Source organism: Gigantopelta aegis, chromosome 4, assembly GCF_016097555.1.
Source record: "Gigantopelta aegis isolate Gae_Host chromosome 4, Gae_host_genome, whole genome shotgun sequence".
Taxonomy (NCBI): domain Eukaryota; kingdom Metazoa; phylum Mollusca; class Gastropoda; order Neomphalida; family Peltospiridae; genus Gigantopelta; species Gigantopelta aegis.
Genome location: NC_054702.1, coordinates 55515637 through 55539843, shown reverse-complemented (window position 1 = coordinate 55539843; position 24207 = coordinate 55515637). Strand labels below are relative to the sequence as shown.

At 36.5% G+C, this 24207-nt stretch overlaps 1 protein-coding gene across 4 annotated transcripts in view; it reads left to right on the top strand.

Moving 5' to 3' along the window:
* Positions 1-3316: 3316 nt before the first annotated feature.
* The window catches only part of LOC121370781 (SAM and SH3 domain-containing protein 1-like), a 141644-nt gene continuing 120753 nt past the window's right edge, over positions 3317-24207 (top strand). For all 4 annotated transcript variants that reach the window (XM_041496242.1, XM_041496241.1, XM_041496243.1 and 1 more), the window contains exon 1: positions 3317-3884. In XM_041496242.1, the coding sequence (XP_041352176.1) occupies positions 3444-3884 (441 nt within the window). In that variant the 5' untranslated portion in view covers positions 3317-3443. The remainder of the gene's footprint in view (positions 3885-24207) is intronic.

Below are 24207 nucleotides of genomic sequence, written 5' to 3'. Positions count from 1 at the left end.
TTTCCGAGGGGGCGGGATGTAGCTCAGTGGTACAGCGTTCGCTCAATGCGCGGTCGGTGTGGGATCGATCCCCGTCGGTGGGCCCATTGGGCTATTTCTCGTTCCAGCCAGTGCACCACGACTGGTATATCAAAGGCTGTGGTATGTAGTACCCTGTCTGTGGGATGGTGCATATAAAAGATGCCTTGCTGCTAATCGGAAAGAGTAGCTTATGAAGTGGCGACAGCGGGTTTCCTCTCTCAATATATGTGTGGTCCTTAACCATATGTCTGACGCCATATAACCGTAAATAAAATGTGTTGAGTGTGTCGTTAATAAAACATGTCTCCCTAATTTCCGATCCACCAAAATATCTAGTGTGCTCTTCTGTCTTCGGGTTGGGATGTCCGTGTTCCCTTGCGCTTGCTGGTTTGATTGTACGACCTCCTCTTTTCCCTTCCCAGCTCTAATGTCTTGAATGAAGGAACTGGCTCACGTCAAAACTTGCGACCAAGACAAGTGTGCGCTATAATAACTTTCTCTAAACATGCACGTTAAATTATTTCCTTCAAGAAACACCTAGTCAACTAAATTACATATATAAAGATTATAGATTATCATTGTTCGTGATATATTATAATAAATAATACTTAAATTTGTCTTTGACATTATTTTGTGCATACTGTTCCAAATTTGATAGTACATGCTCCTAAAAACTCAAGAAGGGGGTGTCGACCCGTGCCCCTTGCCCCGTCGCCCACTTGAGGACCACAAATTTACTGTTCACATATATAATAGTTCAGCTAGAGGTAAATGGGTAAACTAATGTCGCCATGTACCATACTGTCAGTAGATCTACTTTAATGCTCAATTCCAAAGTTACATTTCGGATATAGTGCTGGAGCAAAACCTCAAATTCGGGCAAAAATTATAAAGATATTCAGGAAAAATCTGTAACCTGAGACCTTTTTACCATGTATTTCCATCATTCTAACCTTAAAATTAGTTGTAATACATGTACATGTAAAAATGCGTAGCCATTCGTTTGTAACCCCTGTATTGCTGTTTGGCAGTAATGGTAATATGAATAAATGTTATTCAGATTCGGGTATTTTCGTATTATTCGGGAAAAACCCCGCCTGCCCTCCTACAAAAATGGGAGCCCGTACGCCTATGTATTAATATGTTAAAGTGACAACCCTAATTTTTAAATACTACGACGTACTACGTATTAGAGTCGTTTTTGTTAATTAAAATCAGATGTTACATAGATTTTATTGTTTAACCAAACATGTGTCCATTTTCATGGGTTGAAACTAAACATTTAGTGTCTTCTACTTTAAAGAATAATAGGGTACTGCGTGATATTCAGGGATATTCAGGGATACAGTATAGACAGCGATCGTCTTGTGTGCAGGTGGTCGTAGGATTGTTTCCCCTTAGTGGATCCGGTTTATTTTTCACTGCCCCAGACAGTCCCACATTAAAGGTCGTGGTATTTACTGTCCTGCATATGAAAGATTGCTTACTGCTTTTCAACTGGAACAACCAATACTAGTATTGCGACAATGGTTTGTCTCTTCCACGGTCTAAAACCAAATGTCAAAATAACCATTTAGCGATAGTTTAAACTGTACTAAAGTGTCCTAAAAATAAATATCACTTTCCTTTGTATAGCCTATTTGCCATCTAGTTCCAAAGCAGTGTCACTATAATTAGCGTTACGGTATTGATAAATAATACACGTGATCTCGTATCGTCACTAATTATTAGTATAACTGACAACGGTGTAATGCTATGTTACAAGGCCTTAAAAGGCCAAAGTTCGCATTTAATTTTAAACGTCATATTCTATATATAAAAATATCTTATTAATAATGATCAACAAAAAGTGCATGCACAGTATGACAAATAGTTTTACTTATATATTAATGGAAATCTGTTATGTGGTAATGTGAAATATTTGTTTAGATACCCCCCCCCCCCCCCCCCCGCCTCGCCCCACCACAAAAAAGAAGAAGATAAAGAAGACATAAACTCGTAAGTGTAATAATACTAATACACACAAAAAGTACACAGATTTAATCTTAATGTTTATCAATAAAGTTTGTTTTGTTTACAACGACTGGGATGTAGAGGTGGACAGCGAAAGAAGTTGAAAGATAGGAGTTGCCAGATCGGGAAGAAATGAAATGGAATTCAAAGGAGAGAAAGGAAAGGGGGCAGTGGGATAATAATAATTAAAAAAAAAGTTTTATTTAACGACACTGGACCACTGGAGCACATTGATTAGTTAATCATCGGCTATTGGATGTCAAATGTGGTAATTCTGACACGTAATCATCAGAGGAAACCCGCTACATATTTCCTACATCATCATCATCTTTTATATGCACTTTCCCACAGACAAGATAACACATGCCACGGCCTTTGATACACCAGTCGTGGTGCACTGGCTGGAACAAGAAATAGCCCAATGGGCCCACCGACTGTTTATCAATATAACTACTGTATTTATTTACCAGTAACTATTGAACTTAATTACCAGTCACCCTTGTATGTAATTACCAATCACTGTTTCATTTAATTACATGTCACTACTCGTTGTACATGTCATAACTCGTTGTTTCGCTCGTTAGAGACATTTTAAAACAACTCGTTGTGTGATAAATGGTTTCTAACGGCAATTCATGTATTATTCTCTATTAGGGCGGGACGTAGCCCAGTGGTAAAGCGCTCGCTTGACGCGCGGTCGGTGAGGGATCGATCTCTGTCGGGGGGGGGGGGGGGGGGGGCATTGGGCTATTTCTCGCTCCAGCCAGTGCACCACGACTGGTATATGAAAGTCTGTATGATGGTGCATATAAAAGATCCCTTGCTATTAATCGAAAAGAGTAGCCCATGAAGTGGCAACAGCGCGTTTTCTTTCTCAATATCTGTGTGGTTCTAACCATATGTCCGACGCCATATAACCGTAAATAAAATGTGTTGAGTGCGTCATCAAATAAAACATTTCCTTATTCTGTATTTAGTGTGTACTAGTTAATGTACAGTAGTTAATCACCACAAAATTTTTTTACTTAATTATTTGAAACTGAAAACACTTTACCAAATACAGAAAACACGGAAATAAAAAATAGTTTAATGTCGATATACATGTAGGCTACGTAAAAATGAACTATTCGCTGTCAGTATGAACTCTTTGTTTATTGTTTACATCTACTAAAAACACGTGGGTTTGTTATGGGAGAAAATCTGTCTAAAAATAGCATAAATTCCTGACGTCACGCCTACTAGCTGCGCGCGCATATTCTCTCAGTCATCGTTTCTTGCAGGTTTCTATCTCTTACACGAGTAGAAGCGAGAGCAGTGGTCGTAACGAAAATGGGTCGTTTAGTAAGTTTGTCTTTGCGTACAACACGCGAACCGTAAAAGCTTATTTTTTTAAATTTTGAACGTCAACTATGGCGGAAAACATCGTCGAAGGATGGCTTCGGTCAGTGAATCTCGTGCATTACACGCAGTCGTTTCTTGACAATGGATATGACGATCTCGAAGTGTGCAAGCAGATAGGGGAGGCCGACTTGGACGCGATTGGTGTCGCCAAAAAAGACCACAGGGAAAAATTACTGCGAGCGGTGAGGATTCTCAAAGAGGAAGGAGGGACGGCTGTGTATTTCACCCTAGAGGACACTCAGCAGCAACAGAACGGGTACGAGGATGAGAACCCGCTTTTTGCCGAGCTCGGTCCGGCACCCAGTTCTCCGCCCATTATTGATACGGAGGCTTACGATGTTGGGAAATCAACACTGCTGACTTTTCCGAAAATTCAGCTCAAACACATCCTCCAGACCAAGCTTTATCAAGACGAAGTCGATTTGTCAAGTCCTCCGTATACAACGTCGGTGAGTATCACTATCGGTGATATGTAATGATTATATTACATGTTCTATACCATACCGTGGCATACGTTATTTAACTGTGACACTGACACTGTAGAGCATTGTAAATAAACAACATATAACACCCACTCACCCCACCCTCAACAACGCATTTACTTCCCTAAAGTACAAGTAACATATTATGATATACTACAGATATTTACTACTTATATGCAGATCCAAAATTGGTACTATGGTTGCACACCCCTCCACTGAACTTTAAAGTGTGTTTAATGAATATTTTATGTTTGTCAGTATGTGGGTTTTTTAGGTACTAAATTGCATGTTTGTCTACTTTCCAGAATATAACTTGAGTACTCTACTGTTCAAGAGTTAGATGGACATTTGGATGGTTATAACTGCCTTCTGCTGTCAGAGATTGTATAACTGTAACAAAAACAACAGATTTTGTCCTGCCACTGCTTAGGCGTAATAGGTATAGATATTCAACAACAATCTGTTTGAGATTACATACAATGTTACATTGATAAGTTTTGAGTTTGACAATAATGAATATTTCATACATGTATGTATTAATCACTAATACATACTTCAAGAAGAAAACCATCATTACCTACATATTTAACTGTAGAGTGTATATTTGTGGTTTTATAAGTAGAATGTTTGTTATCGGAGAACAAGAAATGATCAGTGTAAAGGTATTTAACATCAAGCATAGGATTTTTGTTATAATGGAGCAGGAATCGTTTTCTGCTCGGTCATAGGCAAACATCATACATGTTCATTATAGAGTTATATCTGACAGTAATTATAACCGTCTGAATTTCCATGTAGCTCTTGAATGGCAGAGTACCTAGCTTAGCTGAAGGTGTCCATAAAAAAAATTGCATTCCCATCTTAAATAATCTTGAATGCCCATCCTAAATAAATCTTGAATTCCCATCCTAAATAAATCTTTGAGTTCGCTAATCCACTAGTGAGTTAGATAATCATACAGAGGCGTATACATGTACATGTAGGATTAAGCTTGTCATCCCACTCATCCATCCACCCACCCATCCACCCATCCATCCAGCTGGACAAAAGTAAAAGAAACCCAAGTGTCCACATGGCTAAATTCTAGGTTTTAACATGCTGTTCATCTGGGTATTACAAACATACATGTACAATCTCTGCATTGATAAATGCATATTTTACCAGTCTTATTAACAACTGTTAATGGTCACCAGGCATCTATAGGGAATTAGAACCTGTAAACGGCCACCATAGGGAGTTAGGACCTATACTGGGCACTACTGTGCATTGAGTAACACTTGTTGGTCATCACAGGCTAAGTGCTCCCTGGGGTCCCTGTTGGGTGATCAGTTGCCTTTCAGGTGCAGCAATTAGTGCCACTTAACTGACAGTTGGTGGACTCACACAGATTACAATATTACGGATTTCCTTAGTGTGAAGTCGTTTGTCATTGCTGGTGCATTTTATTACCTAACAATGTAACATTTATTTTTGTTCATCTTCTGAAGTATTTATACATATTATGTGTATGAATAAACTTTTTACAATATTTAAAACCCCCAAAACTTTTGGTCTGTAGCAGACAAGTAAGACTATTCTGAAATGTATGTTAATGCCTGCCCTGTAAATGTCAATAATTGAACCACACATTTGAACAGTTTGCTAACTATATATGTATACAATGATAGAAGGATGTCCCTACCATTTTAACACCCTTTGGCTGCTTGCAATTCCCATAAACTTAAATCCTGGGTGATGAACCAGGACTTGAAAAAATTATTTTGTGGAGTGGAAAACTGTCTGCCTCTTCATTTGTGATCTTAAAACAAATTCTAGAAATTGAGAAGTAGTTCTAAAATCTATCTCCGTATTATACTCCAAATTAGACAAATAACTAGTGTAACTGAAATCTGTAAAAATAATAATAAATATCTGTGGAAAGCAGAAACTGCTTGTGGAATTGATTAATAGAAAGCTATAATTTTCAGGCCCATAGAAATGGGGCTGGGCCACTCAAAGATGAAAATCTACTTTTTAGTCCTATTCTATATAAATAAAGAATCAAAATCTGGTTTGTGCCCTCCACTGGAAATTGTGCACTCCAGATATTGTTCAATTTGAATGTCTGCATCCAGATCCTGTCAGATTTTAGTCTTATAATAGTAGTTGTACACTATTATGTATCTGTAGGTGACCTGTTTACCGAGATGGAATAAATACATTTAAGGAGAAACCATGCACATTTGTTTAAAATGATGACCTGCATTATTATTTACTTATAATGATTAGTCAGCATACCTGTGTTTTAGAGTGTGGGCCATGTTAATAAAACAGTAGTTTATTGTATACCTACAGGTGCATGTACATGTGTATACAGTACAGTGTAATACCAGTTGGATAAAGATCAATAGGTCTGAGAAAAAGCAGAGAACTGTCCCAGGTATCAGTATCCTTGTTACACAACGGAGGATTGTGACAATGATAAACCTGTCATGAATACAATGAAATGCTTCACTACCTTTAACCACAGGAAAGGGTTACGTGTCCACATTGACTCATCATGGCCACATGCATTGTACACACTTGGACATAGGCCAGCTTGAAAACATATATGTACATGTGTATTATTATATTACTGTGACAAGACCAGCAAAATAGTAGATATTGACAGTTCTAAGTTTTAAGAAAGTCTTAAATGTAAAGTAAAAACCAGAATATTGCTGAAATGATGTTATATTCCAGTGACAGTCTGAGATTATGTTATTTTAATTAACAGTTGCAGGGTTTGATATCTGTGGCCTATAGTCTGACTGGGCTGGTTTGGATACCAAAATTTATCTGGGGCTACTAGATCTCCAAAGATGACTGTCCAGTATACAGCTAGAGTTTACAGGCTTTGTTGGAGGTGCTATCCTGTCTATTGAAAAGTGCATATAGAAGATCTCTTGTTTCTAATGGAAACATGTACAGGGGCATAGGCTGGTGGTGGTGGTGGTGTGTGTGTGTGGGGGGGGGGGTGGATGAACCCCTCCCCCACTGAAGCAAATGGTCCACTTTCAGAGCTAAAACATACAGGTTTATACATGGAGTTTCTAGTGGTGCAAAAACAAACTAGATAAAGGGTCCACTTGGTTCATATTCGAACTCCCCCTCCCCCACCCCAGGCCAGATCACTCTACGCCCCTGATGTAGTAGGTTTCCACTGAAGACTACATGTCACCATTATGAAATTTGTGATGTTCAATAACTGATGATTACTAAATCAATGTGCTCTAACAGTGGTACGTGTTTAACACGATGTTTTTATCTTTAACTTTTACATGTACACAATATATGTCATATATATATAATAGTGTGCTTGTATACACTTGCTTTGTACATGTATTTTGAGTTGGTTACCCACTTTTTTGTACTTGGACAGAATGCACAAACAAATCAGCCAACATGATTAAAGGTTGTTACTTCTAGAAATCCGTGTTTAACAAGCATGAAGCTTGCTGTTTGCTGCTGTTGTTTGAATGGTGTTTTAAAACAAACACACTAAAGGCCTGGGTAGTCCAAGTATTTCCGTGGAATCAAAGACTTGTCTGATGTCAACACATCTGAGTGGCCAGTTTCTAATGTGTTTCCACTAAATTCCAGTCATCTCGTATTGTCACATGACGCACAATGGTTAACTGTTGTGTTGCTACAATCACAAGAATCTACATGTACATGTTGTATGTACCATCAATTGCATAATTTGTTTTTAGGCACAGATACATACATGTATATAGAATACTAAATGAGCTTGCCTGTCATAACGTTTTTATGACATGACTTGTGAGTGAACAGTTTTAGTATCTTGAAGAACACAACCCCTGCAGTTAAGAAAATGTCTGTGGCCAAAACAACAAGCCATTAAAAAAAACCCTGAATATAGTCCAAGGATAAAAAATGCAGTGGAGAATGAAAACCTCCACGACAATCTCCACAGTATTGCCGATTGCCGTGGACAATTGCAGGGGTTGCAAACGAAAGCAAGTCAGTACCAACGCTGTTTCTTAAAAATGGTTTGACAGCCAAGCTAGTTTAGTATTTTATTTGTTACAAACCAAAGTGTTGCAAACAAGCCACAGTGTAGAAGTAAGCAGATGACAAGACCTATTGCACATATTGGTTTTGTTACGAATTGGGTCAGCAAATAATCTACGTCGCATTCACGTCACAACAATATTACACTAACTAGCTAGATATTGAGTGATTGTTATGACATGAGCAATATCTTACACTGGTGTGTAATAAATGCACATATATAATATTTACATGCATGTACAGATTATTTAACAAAATTCAATTTTTTTTATAGACTTCATTTTGCAGGAATAGAGATTTATTGCAAACTTTTGCTATTATTCAGCTGTGTTATATTTAATTAATTTCAAACTGAGAGCAAATGAAAATATATTATTGCGAGTGTTGATAAATAATTTGTATGCACATGTATAGAGTAAATAAAATTGTATGTCATTTGAAAAAAAATAACCACTTAAATTACATGTTCATGTAACTGCTATGGAAAATACATAAATTTGTTAGTTAAAAAGGAAGGCTGTATATCTCTTCAAAGCATATTGGCAGCGTAATTGACATAGGTGAAATTAATAGATGATTTCTGTAACCTTATCTCACCTGTAGTCAGGGTAATGGTATTTGCGGAGCAGGATTTATCTTATCATTACTCAACACATTGAACAGAAAGTAACATGTTCCGTTTCGCCGCTGTCAATTAGCTCGTATAACAGATACTTCTGCAAAGGTTACTAATTCAGAGCACTTGGAAAGATACATAGTTTTATTGGCAAATTAATCTGAAATGCTGTATAGGGAAATGTGTTGAGAAGTGGCATTTATTAAAGTCATGTATTCTACTGCAGTTTTCCATTTATCCTAGGAACAAGTTTTTATTATATACATGTTTTTGCCAGGTTGTATTATGTGGCGTTGTCCCTCCGTAATGTTTTCCTCAAATGGTGCAGCAGGTTAATGGTTTTGCAGATGAATGTGCATTCACCCACCCTAAATACTTTTCTGTGAATCAGTAGCTACCATTTACAAATTCTCTTCTTTTAAGTAATTAATATACATTTTTGTTTCTTTTTTTTTTTTTTTTGGCTCAGCTAGGCTATGATGGATGTAAATGCTGTTAGTCATGACCTTGTGGCATATTCACCATTCTGAAAGCTCATAATGAAACCAATGACTTTATCCAGTTATTACGAGTTGTATCTCTGTACTGCTGGCTTCATGTATTCATTAAGTACTGGTTCTGCATTCAGCCCTCGTCCACGCCAGGAAATTGGAGGGAAAGTGTCCAATGTAATTAAACCTCTTGACCACAGGTCAGCTACTAATTATGGATGAATGTGTTAGACATGTGACCACTCCACATTGATTAGGATGCGATCTGACGGTCAGTTGACAAGACCATTTCTGCACTGGAGAACTGAACCATTAAAGTAGCATTATCATATATATATATATATATATATATATGTACACTGGTAGTTGCATTACATATAAGCATACATGTAGTTGTTTTAAATGTTAGCGTTAATGTACTAGGTGTAATTGTTATTATGCATATACATGTATATTATTTCAGACAATATTTTGTTTAGTAACTCACTGAGATTTGTTATTCAATGGGGTTTTTTTTAATCAACATGTTGACATATATTATCCATTACTGTAATGATATATAATATAATATTATTTTTTTAATTTTAAATATATTTTTTTTAAGTGTAAATTGTTATTAATACTAATATGATGTATATTATATAACTACGTTAGTACTAAATTTATTTTGTATTTAATTCTTGTGGGTTTATACCATTTCTTTAAAATCACACTTACAAATACAAACTTATTTCAACATGAACTATTCCTACCAGGGATACTTCATTTACTTGTACTGGTACACAAATGCAGGTCTAGATGAGTAGAACATTTTGACAGATTATCTACTAGAAACCAGGAAATTCAAAGATTTTTTTCTAATGAAATATCTCACTACAAGAAATTATTTTGCCAAATTAAAGTAAAATTTGCTAGTTTTAAAATTAGCAATTGGTGAATTTGATGAGGTGTACAGCTGTAGACCCCTCCCTCGGCAGACCTATTCTCTGATTGAATTTTATCCCATCTCAGCCAATATTGGTATATCAAATGCCATGGTATATGCTGTCCTGTCTGTAGGAAAGTAGATATAAAAGATCCCTTGTTTGTAAAGGAAAAATGTGGTTTTGATCTGAAGACTGTTCATCAGAATTACCACCTGTTTGAGATCTCATAGTCAATGATCAATTAATTGTGTGCCATAGTAGTGTTGTTAAACAAAACAAACTTTTACTTTCTTAAAAATTGCATATCCACATTTATTTAAAACCAGCAGCAAAAATAATCTTTTTTGTTAGTTTTTGACACTTAAATTGTACATGTATTTCTCACAGTAATACTGCATTAGCCTGGACAAAGAGGGTTGCGGGTATACAATGTACATGTGTATATAAATTATACTATAATTATACCCTAGCACACTAGAAATATTAAAAATATTGGCTGTAATTTGTAGCCAGTATTTTAAACATGTCCAGTATGTTGGCAGGAATTTATCCAAACATATTCCATAGCACTGAAAGCAAGTGGTACTTAAAATTCCCAAATATTAGATAATAAATTAATTTAACAATGGCCAGTGCACTGCATCATTCAGTGGACTAAGAAAACATTCCTATTATGAATAAATCATGGTAATTTTCACAGTCCTATCAGACATGGGACCATGGTGAAAAAATCCTGGATAAATTAACTCCTGGTTGGGGTATTGACAATATAGCATGTTGTTGGTACTGAGTGTGGTTATAAAACTGTGGTTTGTGAGAACCACTTGTCAATATTGAGTGACTTGGTCTGGCCAAGATGAGACAGATAACTCCGGTTCACTGACCCAGAGTTCACTGCCTCGGTTTTGATTGGCAGGGGATCTTCAGGGATTGTAAATATTACCAGGGTATAATTTGAATTACATTCTGGACATTGTATTGACAAAATAACTTCTGAAGCAACACATTTTGTTAGGACAGTAGTCTAGATCTATGTAATTTTTTGTTCCTGACTGGTTCAACTGGAGGGTACTTTAGGTTTCGTCTTCATCCTTTTCTCTGTCTGTCTGTTTGTCCGTCTGAACCATACTTACAATCTAGTTGTCTGGACTGATTTTTCACAATGCCTCAAGATATTGAGCAAACATTTTGTGTATAGCTTTACACATTATGTTTGACTTTCTTAGGGGTTGGCCCATTTTTGACAGAGTTATGACCCTTGAATTTATGAGAGATGAATTTTTTTTTTAAGTTGTGAATATTGATGTTGCAAAGTTCATGTACATATTTTGTTTGCCATGGTGCTTAGGTGCAATTGTTCCCCATAGGAATAATAGCTTGTGCATGTAAGTTCTTGGACCGGCATCGTGGTTAGGCCATCGGTCAACAGGCTGGTAGGTACTGGGTTCAGATCCCAGTCGAGGCATGGGATTTTTAATCCAAATACTGACTCCAAACCCTGAGTGAGTGCTCCGCAAGGCTCAGTGGGTAGGGGTAAACCATAACTGGTTCAACAAAGGCCATGGTTTGTGCTATCCTGCCTGTGGGAAGTGCAAATAAAAGATCCCTTGCTGCTAATCAGAAGAGTAGCCCATGTAGTGGCGACAGCGGGTTTCTTCTCAAAATCTGTGTGGTCCTTAGCCATATGTTCGACGCCATATAACCGTAAATAAAATGTGTTGAGTTCGTCGTTAAATAAAACATTAAGTAAGTTCTTGGAAGCTCCACACCTGCGTGTTAGATTGGTGGGATCTAGCACTTGATCAAGCTGTGGTGTAACCATGTTGTGTGTCAGATCTGAGACGCACCAGTTGATGGTTCCCGTGATAGAGTGGCCAACAGATTAACAGGGCCCCTGATAACAATGCAGAAATCACCCATCGCCTGACCGCTGGGGAGGTGGGCAACATGTCATCAATTATAAACTTGTCAAGGGAATGATTCCGCAAACCTGTCTTTTTGAGCTTATCACCTTCACCATGGCATCTGGTATGTCACAGAAATGTCTGGGTATTTGATTACATATAGTGTTTCCTTCCCATCATTAAAATAAGCTGATGCACTGTAAAATTTACATGCTCAGGGACATAATGTGTTTCATTATCAGCTTACAGTGCTAACATTTTTATATTCAGATTCATTCAACTTTAATTTAATTTTCTTATGTAGAAGTGAAGTAAGTGAACTTGTACTTGGGTATACTCAATTGTAAAATTGTTTTTCAATAGGTCAAATGTGCATTTCTTGATTGCCATGACACACACACACACACACACACACACACACACACACACACACACACACACACACACATATAAAATTTATTATATTTGCAATAAATTTTGTATAAATAATTAAAACATGAAAAATAGTAAAAAAATTATGCTGGTAGCATATGCAATCTACTAATATTAAATTATTAATACAGAAATCGTTTATATATATCTAGGTATATATAGATACATGTATTTTATATTTAAATGTTACATCATAATTTTGAAAGCATTTAAATTAACACAGTACAATTATATACATGTATAATAAATACAATGTATATAGGTTGACATTGTGCTAACAAGATCAATGTCTGCCATTTTCTTTAAATTGACTTTCTGTACCTTTCGGCATTTCTGCTGGGCTGTATAGATTTATGTCTTGGTGGATTAATAACTCAGTGGTGGTATTTAGTTTATTGGCGTGTCCTATATAGCCTGTCTGTGCCACATGCTGCCAACTATGATGGCTCTAGCTGTCCTTCATTATCTTGCTGCATTATGAATAAGAGAAATTACTTGGCCGCTGGCCTCCATTAACATGCTTCTTCTTGATGGATTCTTTGGATGCTCCTTAGTTGACTTGCACTGTGTATACCCAGTAAGTGGTATTTGTTAGGCCATTGCATAAATGAGATTTTTTATTATTGTCCTCAGAAGTTATTTCTCGTTCCAGCCAGTGCTTTTCAACAACTGGTTTAACAAAGGTTGTGTATACTATCTGGTACCTGGGATGGTGCATATAAAAGACCCCTTGCTGCTAATCCAAGAATAGCCCATGGAGTAGTGGCAGTGGGTTAAAATCCTCTCTCATTATCTCTGTGGTCCTTAACCGTATGTCCAACACCACATAACTGTAATTAATATTAAATGTGTCAAGTGCATTGTCAAATAAAACATTTCTTTCAGAAACTTAACACACCGACATGGCTGATGGCATGCATTGACATCATTGGCATGGTACATCTGGATGGATTCTTTAGCTTTTCCTGAACTAACGTTTATTATAGACATATTATTGTAGACATATGTACAGTATGTTAGCAGTTTTTGACCATTGCATCAATTACAAGTTTTTTTTAATTGTCCTCAGAAACATAATGAACAAAATCTAGAATGGGGTCTTGAATCATTATTAGTACAACTTTAGCTACATATGTAGCTGTGTAACGCATGTAATTATTGAGTTGAATTGATTTTTACAAGTTGGTTGGGTTACAACTAATACGGTTTTTAAAGGTCAACCAAAATTGCATGAGATTGATTTATTAAATTGTGCTAAGTTGACCTACAAGGCTTTTTGAGTAAATTGCTTTTTAAGAAATGTTCAGTGAACTCAATTTAGGAACATCAGAAATTGTACACACAACTCACTGTGCAGAGTCAGGGTTATTAACACATTAAAGAGATATATATATATATATATATACACACACATGTATATCAAATAGTGTTTTCAATTTAGTTAGTTTGTTTTGTTTAACAACATTGATTTATTAATCACCAGCTATTGGATGTTGACCAGGCATTTGATAATTCTTAGATAATCTTAGAAAACCTACTATAATTTTCTATTGGCAGCAAGGAATCTTTTATATGCATTTCCCCCACAGGCAGGATAGCACATACCATTGTCTTTGATGTACCAATTCTGGGACAGTGAAATGGAGAAGAAAAAAATCAATCAGAGTGGGTTCAATCCTATGACCTGTAGGCACCTCAAGCAAGTGGTCAGTCTATCGGTTAAGATAGTTCCATTTTTACAATAACTGTGGTGTTTTTGTTTTTCCTTAATATATAAATTATAATTATTGTTACCATTGGAAATAGGTATTTTTGCTTGCATGGTTTCACCCTTGCAAAGGGTGTGGTGTGTGTTCTGTCAATGGGGAAATACATGTACATGTATATACATACATATATATACTGCTCCTTGCTATTAATTAAACATTGTGGTGGTTTTGTCATTTAATGATCACACATGGGGCAGGGCGTAGCCCCGTGGTAAAACACTCGCACGATGCGTGGTCAGTCTGGGATTGATCCCGTTCGGTGGGCCCATTGGGCTATTTCTCGTTCCAGCCAGTGCACCACGACTGGTATATCAAAGACTGTTGTGTGTACTACCCTGTCTATGGGATGTTGCATATAAAAAATCCCTTGCTGCTAATCGAAAAGAGTAGCCCATGAAGTGGTGACAGCGGGTTTCCTCTCTCAATATCTGTGTGGTCCTTAACCATATGTCTAACACCATATAAACTGTAAATAAAATGTGTTGAGTGCGTCGTTAAATAAAACATTTCTTTCTTTTTCAATTATCACACAATGCACCATGCATAACAAAGAAAATATTGAGTTGCTGATTGATGTTCTGGAAATTTTTACATTCTTTTTTCTTTCATAAAGTTGTCAAATATTCAGCTGTATTGCTGTTACCACAGTACACCTACTAGCTGGAGCCAGGTTGTCTGCTGGAAGACAGTTGACATACATGTACATAACATCAAAGCAGAAGATCATTTAACACTTTGCTAGAGCACTTTCTGTAGTTTGGGGTGTAGCAAAAATTAAAAGAAAGTTGTCAACAGGAGATCTTTGTATGCCATATTAATAGTAAATATTATCCATAAGACCTGTTTCTGTTAATAGCTTCAATTACTTGGAAAAAGATTTGTGTCTGAATGCAGTGAAGAACACCCATCATGGTTATGAATGGCTGTGCTTGAACCACTAATCTCATAATTGACATGTTGGCCAGGTTTATCTGAAAACCTGCAATGAAATATGTGTTCAAGTCAAGGTATTGTAATATTGTCGCACATGTTGTGAATGCTGGCAGCAGTTCCAGCCAGTTAATGGATTCATAATATTGCTTAATTAAGGGGCTTTTCATGGAATATAATAAAGCACTTGGATATTGTATTTGATTGTGTAGGTGTTACATGTATGTGTGTGTAGCTTGTACATGTCTGACTTTCACTTGTTACACTGTATGACACTGTCAGTAGATGTACTTTATTTTCACTGAGTGATATTAAAAAACAATTACAATAGTTCAATTTTGTCTTTAATGTAAAAAATTTTGCTAAGATACCTGTACATTGTATGTATAGCATCTTAAAAATTGCCCTGACTGACTTTCAAGATTTCAGCATTGTCATATCATTCTGTCTTTTTGTTTTGTTTTATTTTCTTTCTTTCTTATTTTTCAAAACAGTAATCGTACATAAAATCCTCATTGGTCTCTTGATGGATATAGGGATAATATAGCAAACCAATAAAAAAAAATTGATGGTCCTTCCAAGACTTTCACTGTTTGTGTGTGATATTCTGTTGTATCCACCTACATGTAATATTAAATGCATCAGTTTGGTTTTCGGTGAAATTATCACGCACCCACATTGATGAAGAAATCATCAGGTTGAGTTCGATTTAGAAAGCCATAAGAACTGTTTTCAACTTCTGACACTTATTCCCTACAACTGCCATTTAACGGTGACATTCTGAGAAATTGCCTTTTTGAGCTTTATGGCTGGTCATCTCTATCCGTGTCATTGACAAGCATTTGCCACTGATGGGAAGAAAATGAGCTAGGTGATCACGTTGATGACAGATTCATGTAGCTGAATATTCAAAACGGTTTTGGCAATGGGGTGATCTTTAAAACGGTGAGATAGAAATCTGTTTTTGAAAAAATATGAAATCATCAAGTGTGATCACTGCCTTTAGTTGGTTGAAATAGACACTACCTAGCAATGTTCTGTTTATATTTTGATACTTGGTAGCAGACAAAAACGTTGATTAATAATATGTACTGTTTCAGAGATAAACACATTCACATCCGGGTGCATCAAACAATTCCATTGCACAATGAATGTACCGTTATAAATATATGAATTATACTCAACAAAATTAATTAAAGGCCAGCACAGTTTTTCAGCATATTTCTTTAAATATGATAATAAAAAACCCAGCCCCAGATTATTTTGTTTTAAGGTGTCAACATTGTGGCATATTCTTAAAGTTAATAATTAAAACAATAATATATAGAGCAACAAAACAACAAGTATCGTTATGAACTAACATGTAACGAATCCTAGCCAAATGGGCATTTTGGAAGGAAGGAAATGTTTTATTTAACGATGCACTCAACACATTTTATTTACGGTTATATGGCGTCGGACATATGGTTACGGACAACACAGGTACTGAGAATGGAAGCCGGCTGTTGATACTTCATGGGCTACTCTTTTTCAATTAGTAGCAAATATATCCTTACCAAGTTTATTGTACATTGTTATGTGTTTAACAAAATGTGTGTATTTGTGCATGCATGTATGCATGCATTCGTGAGTTACTATAGATGGAGAAAAAAGACCTTTGTGCCATTGATACCTATTGTTAATGGACAATATAATTATGATAATGGATTCAAATGAGAGCATAGTCGGTCACATTAGATTGTTTTATTGCACACATAATGGCTACTGGTAAACCAATACCCATATACCTTGCAAGACAAAGAGCTTGGGGTCACATACATCAAGTCATAATGCATCTCTGACATAACCTTTTGTAATCTGGGTTTGTATGTCAATCAATACAAAGATTGGGGAAGTGTTTTCAGGAGCCTGGGGATAGAAAGTTAGCTCAGATACACAGATCAAAGAGAAGTGGATAATTAATTAAATTGGCACTTAATTGTCATTTATCATTGTTATTAATGGGCTTTTCAGGGCATGCAGAATGTTACGTGTGTGTGTGTGTGTGTGTGTGTGTGTGTGTATGTGTGCTATTCATCATGTTTTACTTCTCACAAAGAATTTGTCCTCATACCCTCTAACCTACATATCTAATACTGTATAATAAAATATAATGTATAATTTAATTAATTAATATTTTTATTATTATATTAAAAATTGCCAGGACTTTTTATTTTTAAAATACTAGGCCAGGATTGAACTCAGTTGGTATTTAGAGCACATACTCGCCCAAAGTCCTTGGGTTGTAGGATCAAACCGCCTCATCAGATGCATTGGGTTTCCCCAGTCCCAGCCAGTGCCCCACAACTGGTATATCAAAGGCCTTGGTATGTGCTGTTCTATCCTGTCTGTGGGAGAGTGCATATAAAAGATCCCTTGCTGTTACTGGGAAAAATGTAGCAAGTTTTGTCTAAAGAGTCTGTGTCAGAATTACTAAATGTTCGATATCTAGTACCCGATGATTAATAAATCAATGATCTCTGGTGGTGTTGTTAAACAAATTAAACTTTGACTTTACAAAATTTGCTTTGGTAGATGCTATGTTAAACACATATACAATGTATATTATGCGCCCTAACCGGTGATATTGTCAAAATGCCCCTTGTGCAGAGAAACAATTTTGAAGATGTTAATGGTTTTGTCATTCAAATTCCCTGTGTAATTACAGACACAGTTGAACTCTAAATTACAAAATGTTTTATATATAAGCAAGTACTACAACTATACCAGGTAAATCGGACAGCTTTTTCAGTATTAAAAACGTATTTATTATCCATATGTATTGAAATAAATTGCTGTAGTATTTTATAACATCTTTTCAAGTACTAAAAACTTATTTAGTATCCATATGTATTGAAATAAATTATTATAGAATTTTATAACATGTATGCTATGAAGTATTCATTCTGAGCTGCATGTATACAAAGTTTTGTTTTATGGTTTAGTCCAATTGATAACTTTGCATTGGATATGCCTGAAGGTTTAACTAAATTATTAATATCATACAACTCCTTTGAGAATTACATTGTTAACAAATTAATTTGATACAACACACAGGCTTGTATTTTCATCTCTTGTTGGCACTTTAAAATTATTAGTTTAGACAGATTTCTAGATTATATGTGTGTGTTTTGGATCGATGGTATGAATGAATGTTTAATGACACCACAGTACAAAAAGTGGCTTAATAGCTTGATGATGTTTTAGTGATATTCCACCACGAAAACCCCCGAAAAACAACAAACCATATGTTAATAGTTATTTGATCAACAACAATATATTGATATCTGATAGTATTGTATGTACACTTTGTAACAAAAAATGATTACGTGTCATCAACAATGAAACAATTGCCACATTATGTACGTAACTGCTGTACATGTGCATGGATGGATGGATGGACGGACGGATGATTTAATTATAACCCAGTATGGAAAAAACTAAAACATTATGTTATTCAATCAATGACAATGAATTGATTTGTGTTTGTATAGTAAGTACACCTTGTAAAAAAAAAGAGAGTAAAACAACCCAGTAAGTGTCATCAATAATGACCCATGCCATGTGAAGTAACTGCTGTATTCATGGATGGATGGATGGACAGACAGATGGATGGATGTTTTAACGATATCCCAGTGTGAAAACCCCCCACCCCAATCCAATAGACAATATGCTATTCAATCAATGACCATGAATTGATGTCTGTTTATATAGTAAGTTCACTGTGTAACAAAAAATTATTAAGTGTCATCAACAATGACCCATGCCATGTGAAGTAACTGCTGTATCCATGGATGGATGGACGGACAGATGGATGGATGTTTTACCGATATCCCAGTGTGAAAAAACCAAACCAATAGACAATATGTTATTCAATCAATGACAATAAATTGGTATCTGTGTATATAGTAAATACACCTTGTACCAAAAAACGATTTAAGTGTCATCAACAATGAACCATGCCAAGTTAAGTTACTGCTGTATCCATGCACGCAGTCCACATGTATAAACACACACACACATGTACATCCACTCTGCTGGAAATAAAGACATTCTCTTGCTGTTTTTCCGTGTGACTAGCCACGAGTGATATGCAATTATTTCACTTATTGTGCACTGTTCACGCATGAACATTATACATCTTGTTCTACGTGGAGCAAACACGCCAATCAGCAGTGTTTCAACGTTATTGTCCCGAAGCACCCAGTAAAAACTGGAAATGTTTAATCATAGTTGTTTTTTGTCCCTCGAGAGATCATCTACATCTTTCTCTCTCTCTCTGTACAGAGTGTGTGTGTATTTCGAGATTTTTCGGGCTAGATAAAGTATTGATATTAAATGTAGTTTGTGAAGGCTGTCTCAACTCTGTTTGACTGGCTGTATTGATCTTATGAACGGTGTGTTTACCCAGCACCTAAGGTGCCGTTATGAGCAGCGTGCACGGCAAGCCTCGTCAGTTCAATGCCGTTGTTGATTTTGACTGTTCCAGTAAATCTTATTTGTGTCGCTTGGTTTGGTCTGGACATAAAGCCACTGCGGGTTATATTCCAATAACCCCCACCGGTGCCACAGTTTGATATAAATCACCCAAATTAGCATAATTAATTCATGGTCGACTTGGCTGTGATTGCTAATGTTTGACGGCTGTATAAATTGCACTGGGTCTTGTTTGTTTTTTTATTATGGACACATGGCAGCAATAAATTACATGCATTTATATAATGTTTTATTCTGCAGTGTCCTGTGACTGGTGTCTTAAAAGTTCAGTCTGTCCTGTCTGTGGGGTAAATACAAAGCCTTACTACTAAACAGTAACAGCATAGCCAACACACACACTCATTAGCCAGTTGACCTCTGGCTATTCTGTACATACATCTCATTCTGATAGGCTAAATGTTCAAGACAATGTGCTAGAAATGTGCATGTATAAACCTGAAAGTTTCATCATCATCATCACCACCACCACCACCAGCAGCAGCATCATCATCATCATCATCATCATCATCATCATCATCATCATCATCATCATCATCATCATCATCACCACCACTACCACCACCACCACCACCACCACCACTACCACCACCACCACCACCAGCACCACCAGCACCAGCATCATCATCATCATCATCATCACCACCACCATTATCATCATCATCATCACCACCACTACCACCACCACCACCACCACCAGCATCATCATCACCACCACCACCACCACCACCACCACCAGCATCATCATCATCATCATCATCATCACCACCACCATTATCATCATCATCACCACCACCAGCACCAGCATCATCATCATCATCATCATCATCATCATCACCACCATCATTACCACCACCACCATTACCATCTTCATCATCTTTCATCATGAATGCCGGCAGATTATTCTATGTTTAGAATTTACATGTAGTTTTAATCATTTTAATTTGTTTCTAGGCTTAATTGTTTTAGTATAATTTTAAGTACATGTAATCAATATTTGCATATATATAAATGTAAAAGAACTTTCATAGTTTATATTATTTTTAGAGGTTTTTTTTCCAAGCTAACAACCTCCACCACACAAACAACCCTTGATACATCAAATTATTACTGACATATGGTATCTTGTAAAATTAAGTGATGTACAGGTATGTAGTCAAATTGACTTTTTAACCATGTCACAATTTTGTATATTAACTCTACCATAGACTGTCTGGCACAGGTATATGATTTAGTATATGCTAATGACTTTGTCAGTTTTGATTTATGTCGGCCGTCATGTCCGTAGAATGGATACCAAAATCTGTAGGGCAATCGGTCATTTCTAGACCAATAAATAACAAATGGTTGTTTGAAAAAATGTTTTCTTAGCAATGCTGTTTGAGCATTCATACTTTGCATAGCAGTGCTCTCCGTGATAGCAAATTCCTATGGTCAGTGCTGTATAGCAACAACCTGAAAACTGGCCAGACTTCTGTTGGTCTGCCATGTCCAGGCGGTCAGCAAGATCTGGTAAAACAGCTGGTGTAGCCTTCAGTTAACGTCTCTACAAGAAGAAAGTATTTAGAAAATTTGCCAGCGATCCAAAGACCATGCATTTTCCAGACAGTAGTAATAAATGTGTGAACCTTTTTGTTTTGTTCAGTCCATCTTTTTATCAGTGGTTATTTTGAATATTTTTTCCATCTGTCATCAGTTTGTCTAAATGAATGATTGCCAGTGGTAATGATCTGTACTCCACACTCAGCTGTGTCCTTGTGTGTTGAAACCTATACTCATTGCTAATATCAGGCTCCATCATTACTAATGGTGAGGGTTAATGTTCTTGTGGGTTTTTTGTCTGTGGTATAGTGCCATAGGTTATAGTTTAACAAACAAGGTATAACAGCAAAGTGCATTGTACCTGTATGTTTACAGGACGTTAGCTTGAGTAAAGTTAAAGGCTGGTTTAATGACAACACTAGAGCATGTTAATTAACAATTAATCATCCGTTATTGGATGTCAAACATTTGATAATTCTGACAGGTAGTCTTAATCACAGAAAACTCGCTACACTTTTTTCCTATTAGCAGCAAATGATCTTTTAAATGTGTTTTCTCACAGACAGTACAACATGTACCGTGACCATTGATATACCAGTCATGGGCACAGTTTGAGACAGGAAAATACTCAATTAGAAAATGGTTCACGCCATAATAGAACACACCATTGAATTCAACGTAGAGTTTAGGATCGATCTCCGTCGGTGAACCCATTGGGCTATTTTTCGTTCCAGCCAGTGCTCCACAACTGGTGTAACAAAGGCCGTGGTATGTACTATCCCGTCTGTGGGATGGTACATGTAAAAGATCCCTTGCTGCTAATCAAAAAAGAGTAGCCCATGAAGTGGCGACAGCAGCTTCCTCACTATATCTGTGTGGTCCTAAACCATATGTCTGACACCGTAAATAAAATGTGTTGAGTGTGTCGTTAAATAAAACACTTCCTTCCTTCCAACGTAGAGTGTACATGAACATGTACCACTGCTGGAGCTGTGGGGAGATTTGAGCACATGTTTACCCCAGTATTTACAATGTAGTTCATGCTTACAGGATACATGTATGCCCATTTAATGTTCAAGCAAAATACATTATCCTGGTATCATATCTTGCAGGTTTTTGAGCCTGACCATCTGTGTACCTTTCCATTAAAGCATTGGAGTCAGTAGCATATTAATTTACAGATATGTATGGAATAATTAATGTTGCTTGACCAGCCTTTCGGTATCAGTTGTTCAAAATCTGATTACAGCATTAAATTTTGGACTGAAAATAACATAAACTGGAAATTAAAATATTAGGAAAACATGAATATTATTTTGAAAAATGTCATTATTTTGAAAAAAATATGAATATAATTTTGATAATAAATGTATGTTATATTTTGTGTATTCACAGCTCAACATGTACAAAATATATATGCTTACACCAGGATACTGTAATGGGTGTTTGTGAAATGAGTGCATGTATACATGCAGAAGACAGTTTAGACATAGATCAGATGATGCAAGTTAGATTGTCTGCGGCACACAGATGCTACTAATTACCGACATGTAGCAGTTATTCTGGTGCAGGTCTGTGTTGACTGAACAGCTTGTTAATGTCAACCAACAGCTTCCCGGGCCATGCAGAGTATGTCCCAGCTCTTCATTCTATAGTCGGACAGACTCTTATCTGACACCAATTCCTGTTACTTATAATAGACTGTCTTCATAATGTGTGTCCATATGCTTGTATCCCACTGGCCTTGGTGGTATAGTGGTTAAGCCATCAGACTTTAAGGGTGGTAGGTACTGGTTTCGCATCCCTGTACTGGTTCCCGAGCTTTAACAACTCTGAATAGGTGTAAGGCCACTACACTGACTTCTCACTGACCACTAACCCACTGTCCTGGACAGGCAGTCCAGATAGCCGAGGTGTGTGTCCAGAGCAGCCATGTTAAACATTTTACCATGAATATTAATATATATATATTTTTTTTTTTACGTATATGAATACATACATGTATATAATAACTATACATGTACATGTACTAGCATATGTCATATAAAAGTTTTGTGTATTTTTTGTATGAATCATACATGTATTTTTGTAGTTCAAACAGTTTGGGAATTTGGAGTACATCTACCAGTAATATATCACAACTAGGACCAAAGCATTTCTAGTTTCTAATAGTACCATAAACCATTGGTAATTGTCACAAGCCAAACATTTGAGCATGAGGTTTAATTAAACACAGATGTTGATATGAGGAGATATGCATATGGGTTTACCTTGGACCACATTAACCTGATTGTTGGGCTCATTACTGAAACTTGTCCTTCATTAAGCAACTGTTGACCACAGAGAGCTGTAAAGTAGCTATAGCTAACAGAGACAGTTTGATCCTGTCATTAGCTCGGTGGGATTCCGCAATAATAGGAAAACAAACCACATGAGCGTGCTGAGACATAAGTTTATGATCAATAAAGGCAGACTTGAAAGGCATTGTTAAAGTATAGGCAACCTACTACTACATCATTCACAGTACATGTTTGTGCATTTTATATAAACATTTGCATTTAGGTGTAGATCTAGGATTCTTTAATAGGTAGAGACTATAGTATTAATGTAAAGCGGGGGTGGCATATGCAGTGTAAAAAAAACAGTGGTATGGCTCGAGGTTGCCAGACTCTCCCTTTTAAATTCATCTGTGAAGGACATTTTCACAGATTTAACAAATATAACCCACAAAAAAAAGTAGTATGGCCATGCTATATTTCTTTGAAAAGTGGTACGGCTATGGCTATTAGGCTGGCTATCTGTCTGTCCATCTGTCTGTCCACCTGTCTGTCCACCTCCCCCATCCCTGTTTGTTCTCTCTCTGTTTGTTCTCTCTCTGTTTGTTCTCTCTCTGTTTCTCTCTCTCTCTCTCTCTCTCTTTCTCTCTCTCTCTCTCTCTCTCTCTCTCTCTCTCTCTCTCTCTCTCTCTCTCTCTCTCTCTCTCTCTCTCTCTCTCTCTCTCTCTCTCTCTCTCTCTCTCTCTCTGTAGCTTAGTTGATCTTCATATACAATTATTATAAACCTCCCCTAGTAATTCTTTTTTGAAATCATAAAT